The 18,926-nt window shown below is 37.7% G+C and overlaps 1 protein-coding gene across 4 annotated transcripts in view; it reads left to right on the top strand.

Annotated features, from left to right (window-relative positions):
- The window catches only part of LOC126235990 (uncharacterized), a 62,517-nt gene that overhangs the window by 19,176 nt on the left and 24,415 nt on the right, over positions 1-18,926 (top strand). For 3 of the 4 annotated variants that reach the window (XR_007544857.1, XR_007544860.1, XM_049944999.1), the window contains one exon: positions 8,578-8,724. Coding sequence is in view for 2 of the 4 variants with exons in the window: in XM_049944999.1 (XP_049800956.1) it covers positions 8,578-8,724 (147 nt within the window). In the remaining 2 variants the exon portion in view is untranslated. Of the gene's footprint in view, positions 1-8,577; positions 8,725-8,988; positions 9,136-18,926 lie in introns of all 4 variants that reach the window. The other variant, XM_049944990.1, reaches the window with a different exon arrangement.

The raw sequence follows: 18,926 nt of genomic DNA, 5'->3' as shown, positions 1-18,926 counted from the left end.
GCTGAACACGAAAACTGTCAACATCAGGTATGTGTTTGATTCTGCATAAACCAAAAGTCAATGGCTAGGGTTCGAATCATGGCTGATTTGCAGCCATCAGTCACTTTCAGATGTGTTCAGCAAATCCTGGATCAAGATTTGAATCTGGCATTCAAGAAATGGTTCCACAAGCCATCTTTAAACAATGCATGTAAGGATGTTTGATTGAAGTTTGCAGAACATCATAATGTCATCGACTGTAGAATGGGAGAAAGTAATTTTTATTGGGAAGAAGTTTAATTTTGATGGAACAGATGGTTTTTAATGTTACTGGCATGATCTTTGCCAGCGGAACACGTTTTGGTGAGTAGGAACATCGGTGGTGGCAGCATTGTGATCTGGGCAGCATTTTGTGCTAAAGACACATCCAACATAGCATGGCTGCACCCCAAAATGAAGTCCAGTGACTGTACAAGAACGCTGGAAATCGAATTGGTTCATATGTATGAGGAAATTGATGACGATAATTTAGTGTTCCAGCACAATAACACTGTCATGCACTGGTCTGCCAAGACAAAGTCATGTTTCAAGATTAAGGAATTCCAATTCTGAGGTGGCCAGTGAGAAGTCCAGATTTAAGTCTCATGGAAAATCTATGAGGGATCCTAGCATGTTGCGTTTATTGCAGTGGATGACATTTTGAGACTGTGGCCGAGCAGAAAATTGCAATTCAAATGGAGTGAACCTCAATCTTGAAAGGAGAGATCATTGCCGGTATACAATCAATGCCAAAGAGCATTTTTGCAATTATTAAGAACAATATAGGTTCAACTAAATACTAGGTCATAGTTGTGATATAATAGATAATTAATTTGTTCTGATACCAATTCATAAGTGACTTTTATATTAATTTCCATTCCTTAAGGTTGTCTTGTTCCTTTAAATTTCTTAAGTACCAATGCTAATGGTAAAATGAGAATGTATTTAGTTTTGTTTTGTTGTAAACTGTATGGGGAAAATACATACATTACCAAAAAGATAAATAAACATGTTTTTTTCCACAAATAACCGTGTGACTTTATACTAATTTCCACCACCATATTTATTCATGTACCACGTACATAAAAAAAGTGTAGCCTACGTCAGTCCAAGTGATGATTAGAATATCGTGTAAAAATATTAAGTAAATTGGTACAGAAGTTTTTGAGACTACAACTTGTCTTTATATAGCAGTGTAGTTTACTGAAAAAGTTAGTTTGGTGTAGTAACAAGTTGTCAGTAAATGTTGCACCATGATGTAAAGAATTATACCATGGGAAACAATCCAAAGTTTTTCATTGACAATGGTTGGTATCCCTTAGTAGTACCTTGTGACAATAAATTAACGTTAAATTCTTTAAAAAAAATAGTCTGTGTAGCACCTTGCACCAGTTGGGTGAAACAGAGGATATTTCCTGCAGATTATCTATACGGTGTTAGTTTTACTGCTGTGTGTTTTGCTAGATCCACTGTTATGGTACAGCAGTCAAATAGCTATTCAGCACAATATTCACTAATGTTTAGAATCATGAACTTAAAATGTTTGTTTATACAGCAGTCCCTTTTTCATTTACTGGTTGCTTGGTTGTATGATATTATCTTGTATCCTTTTCCATTATTTTCAAATAGTGTTTGAATAAATATAGTACATCTGCTGACATTGTAATTTATTGTTCATTTTCCTATATTGATGTTACTAGTTTATCAGTTTTGTTTATCCCTTTTATGTTTTTTAATTCATAAATTACTATTACTTTTGTGACAGGGATTTGCTGACCCATATGTGAGGTGAAATTTGTACGATATGATATTGAAGTGACTGTGTTATTCAGAAATATGACATGCCTGTCAAGGAACATTGCATTGTATTTTTGAATAATACAGACACTGCAATATCGTATTCATCCACTGACACCAGGCATGCGACTTTCAGTAAAAATGTCTGACTTGTATAAAAGTGTACATACGCAGGTTGTAGACACGTGGTTGATGACATCTGGAAAGTTTGGGTCTGGCCATGACCCATTCTCAGGTAGCCTAATGGTAAGATGATCACTCATTATAAGCGAGAAATCCAAGTTTGGGTCCAAGTCCAGCACAAATTTTCATTGTCGTCATTCCATTATACAGCTGATGGTTGTCCATATTTGAAACTGTGAATACATTTAATGTGAAACATTTAGTACTGCCAATGGGCACTCATAAAAGTACATGACACTATTCCAGGTTTTAAAACTGTTATTTCCTGTTTTGGAGAGGGGGGAGGGGGGGGCTGAGAGATAAGTTGGGAAGGTAAATGAGAGGGACCTTCCAGTTGTAAGGGAAGACAAAGATGACCAAATGAGTCAGTTATATCCACATGTGAATTTCCCTCACACCTGAGTCTTCTCTCCCCTCATCCTCACAACAATTGGACCCCTCTCATTTTTGTTTTTGAGTGACTGAGTGGCCTGTCCTTCCTTTTTTACCTTCCTCAACCTATCTCCCTCTGCTCCCAAGGGAGACTAATAGTCCCAAAACATAGGATAGTGTCACATAGTTTTATGTGTCTATCATTAGTACTAAAACAATGGAAAATCCAGGTTGGAATGAAGCAATATTACAAAAGGGATAGTTGCTACTCGCCATATAACCAACAGGGCCTTTTTCAAAAATAGACAACGTACTTGATGAAATGAAGTTATTAAACCTCGCTCCATTTCATCATAGAGCAAAGGTCTCATCTACATATGCTTCAAATTTCCGCACTTCTCAGCAGCTTTCATTGTGGATGTTTGGTTTTTTAGTATAGTGTTGAGAGCTGAGGGTACCAGTTCCAGTTGCTTATCTAGTTCCACCCAACTCATACGAATGTTGGCATCTACTTGTCTAATAATTGAAACTTTTTCTTCTATAGAAATCTTCTTCCACTTGTCTGCCAAGTCCATTGTTTAGTGAAAACACTTCCAAAAATGTTACATTGCCATCCTACGCTTTCCTCCAATACACCGCACTGCACTATATCCATTGTTTTCACTACAGATGTTCACCATTTTCTCACGCTAAAAACAATAAAATGGCACCAATAATACAGATGGCATGCTTGATGTGTGTCATGTCTTACGTAACTCTAGCTGATGCTGATGTGTGACTCATTCTGAACATGGCCTTTTGGAGACTGTGCAGATCCACAGAATGGAAAATGAAACATCTACACCCAGTGGCTTAAATGTTATAAAAAGGGGAATAATTGAGTAGGGTTCCAAAAAATATGGGCTTTACATGGAACAAATCATTGTATGAAGGCAACATAGTACAGAGGAAAATTTAGCATTGTGAGTATGGGCTATTGGTCAGGATGGGGAAAAATGGATACCATAGAGGAAAGTATTGTATGGAGGAATGTTATAAAGATGTTTCATGATACATGGCACACTGGTGCCCAGGGCTTGAACCCAAGACCCCTTGGAGATACCCAGTGACCAGATGAAGTCACTCTGGAGGTGGTCCCTCTTGATGGGTACAGCTCAAGATCATCAGGTCTAACAGTGGTTCATAGACTATCCATTAGTGGATGAAGCAGCTGGACGCAGATGAAGATCATTGGCCCACTTGGCACCATCAGCTGGTATGGAGTATGGCTCAGCATTAGTAGCACTTAACGACAAGATATTGCTAGGGACTGAGCAGTGAATTTTTATGTTGGTTCTGTTTGTTGTGACAGGGTCTCACTTTTTGTGACATCAAGGACAATGGCAGCACAGCAAGAGGAAATATAGCATGCCAGTGCGGTGGAGTGAGGTAGTGCACTATGCTGTTCAGCAGTATTCCATTGCCAGCAGCAGAATGCCAAAGGCTTGGTTGCCTGACACAAGTTGTGAATACTGCATAGAGGGGTGTTGCCACAACACTCCTCCCACCTTAAGAAGATTCAGTCCACCAGATCTCAGTCTGCTGCTAAATCTAAGAATCATTTAAAATAATGTATTACTATTTATATTGTCTTACACTTTTATGTACAGTTTCCGCACTGATCGCCTTTCTCCCTCGTTCACTCTGCCACATTATGTACGGAGACTGGGATATTCATAATTTCTTAAATCTTTTCACTAATTCACTCAGTCAGTATGTAATGAATTGGAGATTCAGAGAGGCAGATGGTTCTCTGCCATAGATAGATATAGGCTGCGTACAGAGGACTGGGATTAAGACCCCACCCAAAGACGAAATCCCTATTATCATATCCTGTTCTGGTATCTGCTGCGTTGCTATCAAGAAAAAAACATTCCTCTTTTTAAATGTTATAAGCTACCTGCCTGATTAAAGGATCATTCCATGCTCTGACCTGTAGAATGAAATTTTTGTTTTTCCTGATGATGACATTCTCCTGAGTAGTCCCCACCTGGAGATCTGAATGGGGAAAAGACCTTTTACCAAAAACACCCCATTATCTTTAAGCTAAACAGTGGAGGTGCATGCTGTCAATAAAAAAACATGCCTGTAGAGGTTCTCCTTCCTTTCAGTCATTTGCATTACCAACACAGCAAGGCTATATTGGCTTAAGTTAAAACACCAGATAAGTCAATCATCCAGATTTAAACTTTTGAAAAGACCCCACTTCACACAGGTTAGTCTGGCCTCCTTACAGATATCATTTGATTATAATTGCATATGTGGTATGGTTATCTTATGGTTCATGTTTTCTCCAACATAATGGGTAGAGTTTTGTACTAGGTTTCAAAGCTACATCAAATAAAAAGATAAACATTATTACCACAAGTCAGAATGGATGTAACAAATTTAAGTCTGTGTCTGCAGCAATGTAAAAGTATTTAGAAGTGTTCTTTAAAGCACTGGATGATGGAGAAATGTTACTGGTGTTTTTGTAGATCTGTCAAAAGCACTTACATAGTTTAACATGACATTTTAATTCACAAATTATTCCACAAAGGTGAATAAGATATTACATAGAAGACAGGCAGCAAATGTTGATATTAAGTTGTGATTCAATTTATGGAGGGTTATTAAAACAACAACACATTTATCCAGCAAATCACTGATTAAGTTAGAAGTACCATAGGGCTCTGGAATGTCTTACAGTTTAAAATCTGGTTTTGAAATCTCTGGCTTACCATTATAAAACCAAAGCCTTCCGGTGTTTCCAGGTCTGTTTCATGTATAAAGCCTTTTCCCATGATCGTTAAACCAAACATTTAGTGATGATTAAATTATGCTCTGTGCAAGGTGGCTAATAGGACTTCTATTATTTCTTCTCTACAATGATGATGTAAATGATTTTATTCAAGCAAAAAAATATTGACAGTCATACCTAGCCACGAGCAAGGTTGAACCACCTGAAGGTGTCGGACAGCTGCTCCGAGGAAATATTGTGGAATTTGCACAACGTGATCCAGTGGCAAACCCATGAAGACTATTAAAAAAAAAAAAAAAATTCAGTGTTTTAATAGCTGCTGTGGATAAAATGGCTATGGAGTCAGCAGTGATACTTCAATGTATCTTATTACTAAATGATTTTAATAGGACAATAGTAAAAAAGAATAAACTGTGTTCATGAATTTTCACCCTTCCCAAATTCTATAAGGATTTTATATAATAATACATTCTTTAAATTAGTTACAAAATGGACGTTTTTTTCTAACTACAAAAAATTTTAAAATGGGACTGTCATGTGAAATATCTTAAAACAAAGCTTTCAAAAGCTTGTTATGCTTTTCATATGTGAAGCCAAATTGCAAGTAGGTCCACAGTGATTCAGGCATATTGTGCATACACTGATTCATTAGTTTGGTATGGGCTGATCTTCGAGAGATACTCTATTCCCAGGGAAAAAAAGTCTTTAGGATGCAAGGAAAAGCTCTCAGGACTATTTTTAGGGTAAAGAAATTTGAATTATGTAGAACCAATTCTATTCAGCTGAAAATAATGAGCTTGGCTAGCCTTTACATATAAGAATGTATCCTGTCTGCAAATATGTATCTTTTAAAGAGAACTACAGAACTATGGCAAAATAGACATTTCCATAGGCACAACAGAAGAAGCATCTATAATACCCACACATTTCAGTCTAGAAGATTATTGTAAAAAAAAAAAAAAAAAAGTTTCACACATAACAGTTCAATTATTCAGTAGGTTCTGTATCTCCAATTTCATCATATGGTAATCTCATAACTCTCCTGGCTTCCGTCTCTGCTATCTCCCTGTCCCACCTTTCCCACAACCTCTGTCATCCTGCCCCATAACCCCATTTCACTACACCCACACCCTCTTCTCCGCAGTCTCCTCTTACTCTATTTTGTCATACCCTCTCAATCCACTCTTCCATATCATCGTCATCATGCACTGCACAAACTAACCAGTGCCAATGCCAATGCATTGCATTCCTATCTTGTGCACTTGTTGCCTCTCCCTCCTGCATTCCTATCCCGTACGTCTGCTGCCTCTCTCCAGGCCACCCCAAACCTCCATTCCATGCCCACAACCTTTCTCCCCTCTTCCATTCTAGATGACTTCACAACCCACTCACCTCAGCCCTCCTGCAGAACTGCAGTTCCAGCATTGCGTATTCACCTGGAACAATGTAGCGTACAATCTTCTTTATATGTAGTGTACAGTGTTCTTTATGTGCCTGTTGACAACTCAACACTTCTACTGTTTTGTGAGCTGTTACATTTATTTCTAACTTATGTTATTTCTGCCAGACTTTCCTTACTATATTTTAAAGTAATGTAAGGTGTGTTGGTATAAAGTAAAATAATTGTCTTCCAACATTTGTTGTGCAGAAATCGTAAAAGACAAACTACTTTCTGGATGCCTTAGATAAAAATTCTGTGAGTACAAAATAATATTAAGTAGGAAATACTTCCTGATGTTCTACAAAATTATATTCATTTAGTCATGAACTGGTTTTCGGCTTCTTAGGCCATCTGCTGTTGTCACCTGAAGATTCCCTAAGAAGCCAAGAACTGTTTCATGACCAAATAAATATAATTTTGCAGAAGTGTTTCTATTTCACATTATTATCAGGTTCTGTCTATCATTGACAGAACATTCAGTTAATGTTAAGGCTACAAAATGTTTATAAGTATCAATATGAAATATATATAGTACATTTTAGTGAAGGTTTTGAACTTCCATTCTTCTCTAAAATACACAGGTGTAGCATTAAGACAACAGAGACTACTCTTCCTGCAGCACAGGTCATTGTCCGCAGTGTAAGAACAATTATTGTTCTGAGTAAGGAAGTCCTAAATTCTAGTTAGTTCATAAAAATATATATATCTTTATTTTCCCAGTATCAGCACTTAAGCAGAAATGTTAGAAATGTGGTTAGTTTGGAGTATTATATAAAAACAGCAGTGAAATAGTGTAAGGAGAAGAACAGTGGCTTTTTTTCAAAGTAACTGCTTTTCTACTTTTGTATTTAATATCTAATCAAGAAGTGATTCCCATTATTATGAATGTTTAGTATATTTACACTATTTGCAATTGGTTGTCAGTATATGTCACAGAAGTAGCTTGCAGTTGTTGCTTCTATCAGTTGATGAACATATACAGAGGGATCAAGAAAAATGTAGACACTCTTTGATAGTTAATATTATTGGAACAAAATGACATACCATTACAATTCTTGCATGAGAGGAAGGTTATTTTATGTGTTGAAAGTGACCCTCATTTGCAGCCAAACAGTGTTGATGCAGCTGAACTGTTGACCGAACTATGGCTGTCAGTGTTGTCAATATGATAGCCACACAGGACATCTCTATGGCTTCTCATAGCTTGTTCAGTGTAGTTGGCTTCTGTTGATAAACTTCATTTTTCAAGGTCCCCCATAGGTAAAAGTCAAGAGGTATAAGGTTTGGGGAGACTGTGAGCCACTCAGCAGTTCCTCTGTGACGTATCCACCACTCACAGTACTGCATCCTTCAATCCAGGTTGTCCTTGTTCAAAGTGTGCAGCAATTCTGGAGTGTAGACTTGGCAATTCGCAAACTACAGAATTCGTCATATGCTTGATCAGCTTACTCCACTTTCACGTCTACCTCGCTTCACAGGTTTTTAGGTGGTCTATTAAAATGTTGTTGGCCAGATCTTTCCTTATGCACATCCTGAACAGCACCTTCAGCTTCAAATTTATCTTGAATACAATAAATTGCTGTATGTGTTGGTCGCTAAGATCCATTCACATTATACCATTGTGTTTTACCTCCATCATGTTTTAATTCTTCCAGAGCCACTTCAATTTGGCCTTGCACTGCAAAAATGACAATCTTACTTCATTCGTTGCTGCACTGTCATCTGCTGTAAAATGCACGCCAAAATCTGTTGAAAAAACAATGGACTATAGTACCGCGCAAAATTGAAACCATACACCACTTTGTTCCAATGATATTAACTATCAAAGAGTGTCTACATTTTTCTAGACCCCTCTGTATATAAACTGCTCAGCATCTCCTCTCCATGTTCATGGTTGTTTTTATTCATTTCATTGTTCAGATACCACCCAGAGTTTTTGGTTATTGTATTGAAATATGTTTTGCTAACAAATTTTATTTTGTTGCAGGTGTGTGTACTTGATTATTGTTCTTGTCTCCAAAATAATGAGGTATTTAATAAAAGTGTAGAAGCATTGTTAGCCTCTGAAGGTGAAATTCTTGTTTGTGCATTTATCATGGGATTTCTTGCTTTCAACTATCACAATGGATTGCAGGTAAATATTTAAATATTCTTGAACATAAGTTGCAAATAAGAATGGAAATTTATGAAAACAATAAGTAGAAGAAGCTTTCACATTAAAAATTATGAACAGAAGCTAAATAATGAAAGATATGATATTCCAACCATTTCTTTCATTAAAGATAAATTTGTGGTCCCACTTCACCTCTGGCATGCCGGAGATCTGTAAAGAAACTAAATGGTATTTGTATAGGTCCACATTCAGTGTAAATTGTAATGTTGTTGTCTTTACTATCAGAATCTGCACTCCTCTAAACATGATGTTTCATCAACAACTGGCCGTCATTCTCTGAGAGAGTTCCATCTGTATCTCACCAAATTGATGCCAGGCCAAAGCTGTTATATAAGCTGGGGAAAAAGGATGCACTGCTTATAGTGAATTTGTGTAAGTGCTACTCCAATGAAATGTCTCAATATTAGAGATGGAAAAGTTCTTCACTGTGACACTCTGTTATGTTAGTAGGAGCCCTTTCTCATAATCCAGAATTGAGATTTCAACCCTCTGATGACCAAGATAATGCTCACTGTTTTGAAGCAGACTCAAATGGGACCCACATCCTGCTTAAATAATTAGCTTCTACCAACAAAGTTCTCTACCAACATAGTTTTGATTAATTTCTTAAGGATAAGGACCCAAAAATAAGATGTGGCCATAGCTACCTTCATATCATTATATTTTATTTCATATCCATTAATTAGGTGATGTTCTATCACTGTGAATTCTCAGGTTTTTGTAGCATTGTTTAATGGAGTTCCACACATCTGTCCTGAGCAGTGCAGATATTCTAGGCAAAGTAAACTTTTCCACTGTAGCATGGTATTTTATATATAGTGGGCTTTGTTAGCACCATAATATCTCTATTATAATCAAGAAGTGCCCCACTATTAGCTGGCAGAAGAAAGATATTCTGAATTTGATATATTCTTAAAAATCATACAAATCTTTTAGAGGTATGTTACTAGCACACAGAAGGAATGCACAGTCTACATCCATCATCTTATAACTCAGGCAATGGTCCAAATCGCAGGCACAATGAATCTGCACCTCAGAATATCCGTTCTTGTGAAATTCAGACTTCAGGAGTTCAATCTCCCTTGTTAAACTGTCAGCTTCAGAGATGGTATGCGCTCTTGATGCCATCTTCAGCTTATCACATGAAAATAAAGGTCAGTTGTCATAAGCAGGTTTGCAATAGACACCTTTATCCAAAGTTTCTTAGTTTGTAATGTAGACTAGAACATCCATGAAGAGGAGTTTGCCATCACTTTAAATTTCCATGGAAAACATATTGCCACGATGAAGAGGATTAAAAAATCCAAAGCAGTGATTAAGAACATCTAATTTATGTTACGTGATTACAAGGCTCATATTAAAGGAGAAACTCTGTGTGTCTCATGTTCAAAATCCTTCACAAATTAGTAAGTGCTTGTGAGACAGTATATTACAATCAGTCTGTTGAAGAATATTTTTATTGGATAAAAGACAGTTTGAGTTCTGCACATTATGGTTTCCGTATCCAGTTTTTCACTAAATACAATAAAAACAATACAAGTAAAGAGAGAAATATCAGCAAAATTACAAACAGATTCAGTGGACCTAAGCAGAATTATTTCAGACATGAATAAATTACAATTTGTTGGATTTCTACATCTACATCTGCACTTCACAAGCCACCTTACGGTGTTTGGTGGAGGGTACCTTGTTTACCACTGTCACTTCCCCTTTTCCTGTTCCATTTGCAAATAGTTCATGGGAAGAATGATTGGCAGTAAGGCTCCATGTGGGATTGAATCGCTGGTTTTACCTTTATGGTCTTTTTGTCAGATATACATAGAAGAAAGCAATATATTTGTCGACTCTTCTAAGAACGTACACTCCCAGAACTTCAGTAGTAAACCACACCATGATGCAGAATGCCTCTCTTGCAGTGTCTGCCACTGCAGTTGGTTGATCATCTCAGTGACACTTTCATGCTTATTAAATGAACCTGTAATGCATCAAGACCAAGGTGAAGTACTTAAGCAGTAAGCTCTGTTTCATAAGTGAAACATTATTGTGATTATTATTACTATTTTATCCTTTTAGAAAAGTAATGCTATAGCCCTTCAGTGGGCCAGATCATGTAAAGACCCATTTTATTGCTGTAATCATAACATGCAGGGACAATTGCAGTATTCCCTGTATCAACTGTTAAAAGTATTTCATCTTGAACTTCTCTGTTGGAATGAATGGTTGCCCCTGTAGGAAGAAATATTATTCTGCAGTGTGGAAGTTTAATCAGTGTATGAGGAGCCTGCCTGTTCTCTTCCCCCTTAGTCAGCTATAAACAGCTTGTTCCATAGCACTAAAAAATTCTGTGGGATAATCATAAAATTTTAACTTTTTTCTAGAGCTGCTACTGAGCCAAGTTCTTATTTATGAGGTTAATTATGAACTGTTGGTAGGTGTCATCTTATAGAGTGGATGAGAAATCAGGTGGTCACATTTTGAAGTGTGTATAATCATGGCAGTCTTGTAAGACCAAGAACATTAATGTCCAATGTACAATCAGCTCTTTCCCAGAAAATTGTCAACTACAGTGACAAAAATTCTATGTGCAAATAAAATAAAATCTTTGTATATAGCATCCATCTGTCCATGTAAAATGTATACACTCTCTCACTGGAACTATATTTGTTCACTTCTTTAATCATATTAACAATCCATGCTATAATATGATTCTTTTATAATCTTTAAGATTTTATAATAATGCCATCACTGCAATTTCCATGTGAGAATAAGTGTATTCTGAGCATATTCCCTTTCTTCTTTACAATATCAATCATGTTCCTTCTGCAGAAATACTTGACATTGCTTATCAAACTTTTCTGGCATAATAACGCTTTGTATTTTTATTTTGTTTGTCACCAGATATGGAAGTCATCTTTTATAAGTACTCTGTCTTTTTGTCTGGTGCAATGTTGTCGGTCAACTTTTCCTATCTTGTGCTAACTGAACACTTTCATGAACATCTTTCACTTCTTTCAACATTGTGTTGTAGGAAATTTTGGTGTTAAGTGAATTACTAGTTCCCTTTCTACTACTCCTCATCCTGTCCGCCCCCGGTAGCTGAGTGGTCAGCGTGACAGACTGTCAATCCAAAGGGCCTGGGTTTGATTCCCGGCTGGGTCGGGGATTTTCTCCGCTCAGGGACTGGGTGTTGTGTTGTCCTAATCATCATCATTTCATCCCCATCGATGCGTAAGTCGCCGAAGTGGCGTCAAATCGAAAGACTTGCACCAGGCGAACGGTCTACCTGACGGGAGGCCCTCGTCACACGACATTTCATTTCACTCCTCATCCTTTCTTCGTTTTGTGTAGCCTTAAGCCATATTCTGTGCTAAGCGTACTGTTCATTCTTTTCAACGAGTCTTCTAAGTCTTCATTACTTTCATCCAGAAGGACAATGTTTTCTGTGAACCTTAGTATTGGGATCTACGCCCCTTGTACCTTTATTCTTCTCCAAAAATCTTCTTGCACTTTCTTCATAGTTTCTTTGACATAAAAGCTGGATAACAGTGGTAAACTGCAACCCTGTCTTTCATCCTTCTTAACGTGAATTTGCGTTTCTTGACCTTCCAATTTTATTACCCCCATTTGGTTTTGTACATGTTATACATTATTTGTCTGTCTCTGTACTTTAGACTTAGTCTTCTAAGGATTGTGAACATCTTATTCTGTTTCATTGTTGAAGGCTTTCTCAAAGTTCGCAAATGCTAGGAATCTATCTTTAGTTTTCTTTATTTTGCCTTTTGTTACAAATTGCAATGTCATAATTGCTTCTGTGATACCTTTTCTCTTCCTGAAACCAAGCTGATATTTGTCAAATGTGAAATCAATTTTTATTTGCATTCTTCTATAGATTATGGTGTTCAGCAGCTTACAAGTGTTACTTGTCCAACTAATTCTATAATTTTCCTACAGATCAGTGTGTGTCTTCTTTTGTAATGTGGTAATAATTCTTTTCTGTAAATTCAATGATAAGTCATCCATTCCAAGCATTCTTGAGACCATCTCAAATAATCCTTAATTACTACACTTCATACCAATTTCAGGCAGTCCAGAGGTATATCATAAATTTCTAGAGACTTGTTTGAGCTCAAATCATTTAGCTCTCTGGCAAACTCTGAGCATATTAATGATCACATATTTCTTCCATATCAACCACTTTGTCCTCTTCTGTTTCACTTTGGGGTAATTCCTCTTCATCCTTTAGGCATTTAATATACTCCTACCATCTGTCTCCCTTTCCTTCTGCATTTAATAGAGGCTTTTTGCATGCACCTTGTTGGTTAACCCCCTGTACATTTATGTTCTCTGAAGTTGTGCTTAATATTTCTGCACATCATGTAATTTTTTCTACAAACTATCCTTAATAGAATCATTAACCAATATGTTTCTCTCAACCATTCTGATTTATCCTGGGTGCACTTCTAGTAAATTTCATTCCTAAGCAAACTACAAGGCTGCCATTCTACTCTTCCTTAAAATTATTTCATTTTCTTCTTTCATCCATTTCCTTTGTCAGCCATGATTATTCACCTCTGCTTTTACAGCACCTGTGGTGTCCCTCCATCATCTATTGAATCACCCTTGACACATTTTTACTTAGCCGATTGCTCACTGTCTTAGAGAATTTTCATTTAATCTCATTCTGTCCTAAATATTAGTTTTCTGTTTCACCATATACTCATTTTTCTTTGTTGTTGTTTGTTGTTGTGGTCTTCAGTCCTGAGACTTGTTTGATGCAGCTCTCCAGGCTACTGTATCCTGTGCAAGCTTCTTCATCTCCCAGTACCTACTGCAACCTACATCCTTCTGAATCTGCTAAGTGTATTCATCTCTTGGTCACCCTCTACGATTTTTACCCTCCACGCTGCCCTCAAATGCTAAATTTGTGATCCCTTGATGCGTCAGAACATGTCCTACCAACCGGTCCCTTCTTCTTGTCAAGTTGTGCCACAAACTTCTCTTCTCCCCAGTCCTATTCAATACTTCCTCATTAGTTATGTGATCTACCCATCTAATCTTCAGCATCCTTCTGTAGCACCACATTTCGAAAGCTTCTATTCTTTTCTTGTCCAAACTATTTATCGCCCATGTTTCACTTCCATACATGGCTACACTCCATACAAATACTTTCAGAAACGACTTCCTGACACTTAAATCTATACTCGATGTTAACAAATTTCTCTTCTTCAGAAACGCTTTCCTTGCCATCACCAGTCTACATTTTATATCCTCTCTACTTCGACCATCATCGGTTATTTTGCTCCCCAAATAGCAAAACTCCTTTACTACTTTAAGTGTCTCATTTGCTAATCTAATTCCCTTAGCATCACCCGACTTAATTCGACTACATTCCATTATCCTCGTTTTGCTTTTGTTGATGTTCATCTTATATCCTCCTTTCAAGACGCTGTCCATTCCATTCAACTGCTCTTCCAAGTCCTTTGCTGTCTCTGACAGAATTACAAAGTCATCGGCGAACCTCAAAGTTTTTATTTCTTCTCCATGGATTTTAATACCTACTCCGAATTTTTCTTTTGTTTCCTTTACTGCTTGCTCAATATACAGATTGAATAACATCGGGGAGAGGCTACAACTCCCTTCCCAACCACTGCTTCCCTTTCATGTCCCTCGACTCTTATAACTGCCATCTGGTTTCAGTACAAATTGTAAACAGCCTTTCGCTCACTGTATTTTACCCCTGCCACCTTTAGAATTTGAAAGAGAGTATTCCAGTCAACATGGTCAAAAGCCTTCTCTAAGTCTACAAATTCTAGAAACGTAGGTTTGCCTTTCCTTAATATTTCTTCTAAGATAAGTCGTAAGGTCAGTATTGCCTCACGTGTTCCAGTATTTCTACAGAATCCAAACTGATCTTCCCGAGGTCGGCTTTTACTAGTTTTTCCATTCGTCTGTAAAGAATTGGTGTTAGTATTTTGCAGCTGTGGCTTATTAAACTGATTGTTCGGTAAATTTCACATCTGTCAACACCTGCTTTCTTTGGGATTGGAATTATTATATTCTTCTTGAAGTCTGAGGGTATTTCGCCTGTTTCATACATCTTGCTCACCAGATGGTAGAGTTTTGCCAGGACTGGCTCTCCCAAGGCCGTCAGTAGTTCCAATGGAATGTTGTCTACTCCGGGGGCCTTGTTTCGACTCAGGTCTTTCAGTGCTCTGTCAAACTCTTCACGCAGTATCGTATCTCCCATTTCATCTTCATCTACATCCTCTTCTATTTCCATAATATTGTCAAGTACATCGCCCTTGTATAGAACCTCTATATACTCCTTCCACCTTTCTGCTTTCCCTTCTTTGCTTAGAACTGGGTTTCCATCTGAGCTCTTGATGTTCATACAAGTGGTTCTCCTATCTCCAAAGGTCTCTTTAATTTTCCTGTAGGCAGTATCTATCTTACCCCTAGTGAGATAAGCCTCTACATCCTTACATTTGTCCTCTAGCCATCCCTGCTTAGCCATTTTGCACTTCCTGTCGATCTCATTTTTGAGACGTTTGTATTCCTTTTTGCCTGCTTCATTTACTGCATTTTTATATTTTCTCCTTTCATCAATTAAATTCAATATTTCTTCTGTTACCCAAGGATTTCTACTAGCCCTCGTCTTTTTACCTACTTGATCCTCTGCTGCCATCACTACTTCATCCCTCAAAGCTACCCATTCTTCTTCTACTGTATTTCTTTCCCCCATTCCTGTCAATTGTTCCCGTATGCTCTCCCTGAAACTCTGTACAACCTCTGGTTTAGTCAGTTTATCCAGGTCCCGTCTCCTTAAATTCCCACCTTTTTGCAGTTTCTTCAGTTTTAATCTACAGGTCATAACCAATAGATTGTGGTCAGAATCCACATCTGCCCCTGGAAATGTCTTACAATTTAAAACCTGGTTTCTAAATCTCTGTCTTACCATTATATAGTCTATCTGATACCTTTTAGTATCGCCAGGGTTCTTCCATGTATACAACCGTCTTTCATGATTCTTAAACCAAGTGTTAGCTATGATTAAGTTATACTCTGTGCAAAATTCTACCAGGCGGCTTTCTCTTTCATTTCTTAGCCCCAATCCATATTCACCTACTACGTTTCCTTCTCTCCCTTTTCCTACACTCGAATTCCAGTCACCCATGACTATTAAATTTTCGTCTCCCTTCACTATCTGAATAATTTCTTTTATTTCATCATACATTTCACCAATTTCTTCGTCATCTGCAGAGCTAGTTGGCATATAAACTTGTACTACTGTAGTAGGTGTGGGCTTTGTATCTATCTTGGCCACAATAATGTGTTCACTATGCTGTTTGTAGTAGCTTACCCGCATTCCTATTTTCCTATTCATTATTAAACCTACTCCTGCATTACCCCTATTTGATTTTGTGTTTATAACCCTGTACTCGCCTGACCAGAAGTCTTGTTCCTCGTGCCACCAAACTTCACTAATTCCCACCATATCTAACTTTAACATATCCATTTCCCTTTTTAAATGTTCTAACCTACCTGCCCGATTAAGGGATCTGACATTCCACGCTCCGATCCATAGAACGCCAGTTTTCTTTCTCCTGATAACAACATCCTCTTGAGTAGTCCCCGCCCGGAGATCCAAATGGGGGACTACTTTACCTCCGGAATATTTTACCCAAGAGGACGCCATCATCATTTAATCATACAGTAAAGCTGCATGCCCTCGGGAAAAATTACGGCCGTAGTTTCCCCTTGCTTTCAGCCGTTCGCAGTACCAGCACAGCAAGGCCGTTTTGGTTATTGTTACAAGGCCAGATCAGTCAATCATCCAGACTGTTGCCCTTGCAACTACTGAAAAGGCTGCTGCCCCTCTTCAGGAACCACACGTTTGTCTGGCCTCTCAACAGATACCCCTCCGTTGTGGTTGTACCTACGGTACGGCTATCTGTATCACTGAGGCACGCAAGCCTCCCCCCACCAACGGCAAGGTCCATGGTTCGTGGGGGGGGGGGGGGGGGCATTTTTCTTTATGCTCTTGAATTTCACCATGCTGTTCATTATTTGTTTGTCGTCTCAGTACATTCACACCAGCATATGCTCACAATCCAGAATTTGAGGTCTGAATCTTTGCCTAATGTAGTCCATTTGGTACCTCCCTGTGTCTCCTGATCTTATACACATACAATTTTGTCTTTTATGATTTTGGAGGGGAGTGTTTATTATAACCAACCAAAACCTGTGGAAGAATTGCAGAAGCTTCTTCTCTCCTCTCCCTTCATATTGTTTACCACCAACCTGTATACTCCAGTTTCTTACCTTGAATTTACTTACCTGTACTAGCATTACAATCATCATAAGTATATAAAATTTTCCTCTGCTCACATATTTATCAGTTCTGCTAGTACCACACACATTGTCTTTACTTACTCAACATCAGCTTGTGATCGGGACATATAAACCTGTGCACTGATGGCTGTTGTTGGCTTAGAAAGGGATGGTCTCCATTTAAATACACTGGGGTCTGTAACATTCAGCAGGATGATTACAGATGTCTGCAGAATCATCATAAGAAAGAGAAACTAATATGGCATGTAGGGATGAAAAATCAGATGTGCTAGCTGAAGAAGACAAATATAATCATTGTAAATGTAGTGAAAACTCTACACGAGAAAGACAATATGAAACATGAAGCAATGTGCTAGTAAGTGCTCAACCAAGCAATCCTGAGAAAATGGCCACTAGCTTTTTGCTATCTAAAATTCCACTTCTCTGATCATTATTGCCAGCAAATTGATACATTTAGTAAGATTTTTGAGTCAGTGATGCTGACAAGTTTAGTGCCTTTTTTCACCAACAACATTGTCTTTGCAGAAATCCAACAAAAATTTCAAAAAGATTGCAACACCACAACAGCTATCACAGAATTCTTGCACAAACTCTATAGCTATCTAGATGAAGCAAAGAATATTGGGCTTATTTTTAGATCTTACATAGGCTCTCAATCTGGTCAACCATACACTTCTCTTGTAGAAACTAAGGGTATGCAGTATTATACTTACATATGTTGAACTCCTGTCCGTGTACCTAGAAGGTCATAAACAATGCACAAATATAAATTATCAGAATGGGATGAGAAAAATCAACATTCAGTCAGTGACTGAAACAGTAATGCAGGGTGTGCTGCAGGGATCAATAATGAGACCATTTCTTTTTCTTGTGTTTGTAAATGATATTGTACAACTTTCTGATTCCCATGATTATTTATTCTAATGACACCTTTCTGCTGTTTCATGGTGGCAATGAGTTGGATGTAACACATTTTTCAGAGCATGGGATATCAGAAGTTACTAAATATTTTAGTAACCAGGGCCTAAAAGTAAATACCTCAAAATTATAGTTACTGGAGCTCAAAGCAGGTAATTCATGCCACAAATGGTAGAAAATATTTGTGGAGTATCATAAACAGACAATGAATATTGTAAATTCCTTCATCTGCTCTTGGATAGCGATCTTTGATGGGAAAACCATGTTAACATTGCATGCAGAAAAATAAGCAATGCAGTGTACTTGCTTAGTCAACTGTTTAACATAGTATGCGATAAACTGCAGAAAACAGTGTACTGTGGGACAGTTTTCTCAATTATAAGTTACGGGGTGTAGCTCTGGGGTCATTCCACAGATGTGCACTTCATCAGCATACTAAAGCTACAAAAGACAGTTGTTAGGCTGATTCATAGTCTGGGATACAGGGAGACCTATGGTGATGCTTTTATTAAAAACAAATACAGTATCTCCTTGTATACTTCTTTTGTATATACACTGAGTGGTTAGAAGTAAAGTGCAGCTACTCATGAAGATCCAGTGTGGGCTGTAATTATTGCATGGCAGAAAAATTTGGGAGGTATTCTAATGCACTGTTGCGGAACTATTTTATACTGGAAAAAAAATATTTCCAGTTTTGACCACCACTTCCGAAACTGGTGCCATAAATGCAAGAAAGGTGTACAGAAATCTTTCCATATGCAACGGATTAGGAACAGGGTGCGGGCAAAAATGTCAGGTAAGTGAGAACAGCATAATGTTGATTTTACTATTAACAGCTGCCTACACTTGACGAGGTGCTGCATCTGTAAAATGAATTGATCAACAGTTGCTCG

Source organism: Schistocerca nitens, chromosome 1, assembly GCF_023898315.1.
Source record: "Schistocerca nitens isolate TAMUIC-IGC-003100 chromosome 1, iqSchNite1.1, whole genome shotgun sequence".
NCBI classification, from domain to species: domain Eukaryota; kingdom Metazoa; phylum Arthropoda; class Insecta; order Orthoptera; family Acrididae; genus Schistocerca; species Schistocerca nitens.
This window is presented reverse-complemented; position numbering and strand designations above follow the sequence as displayed.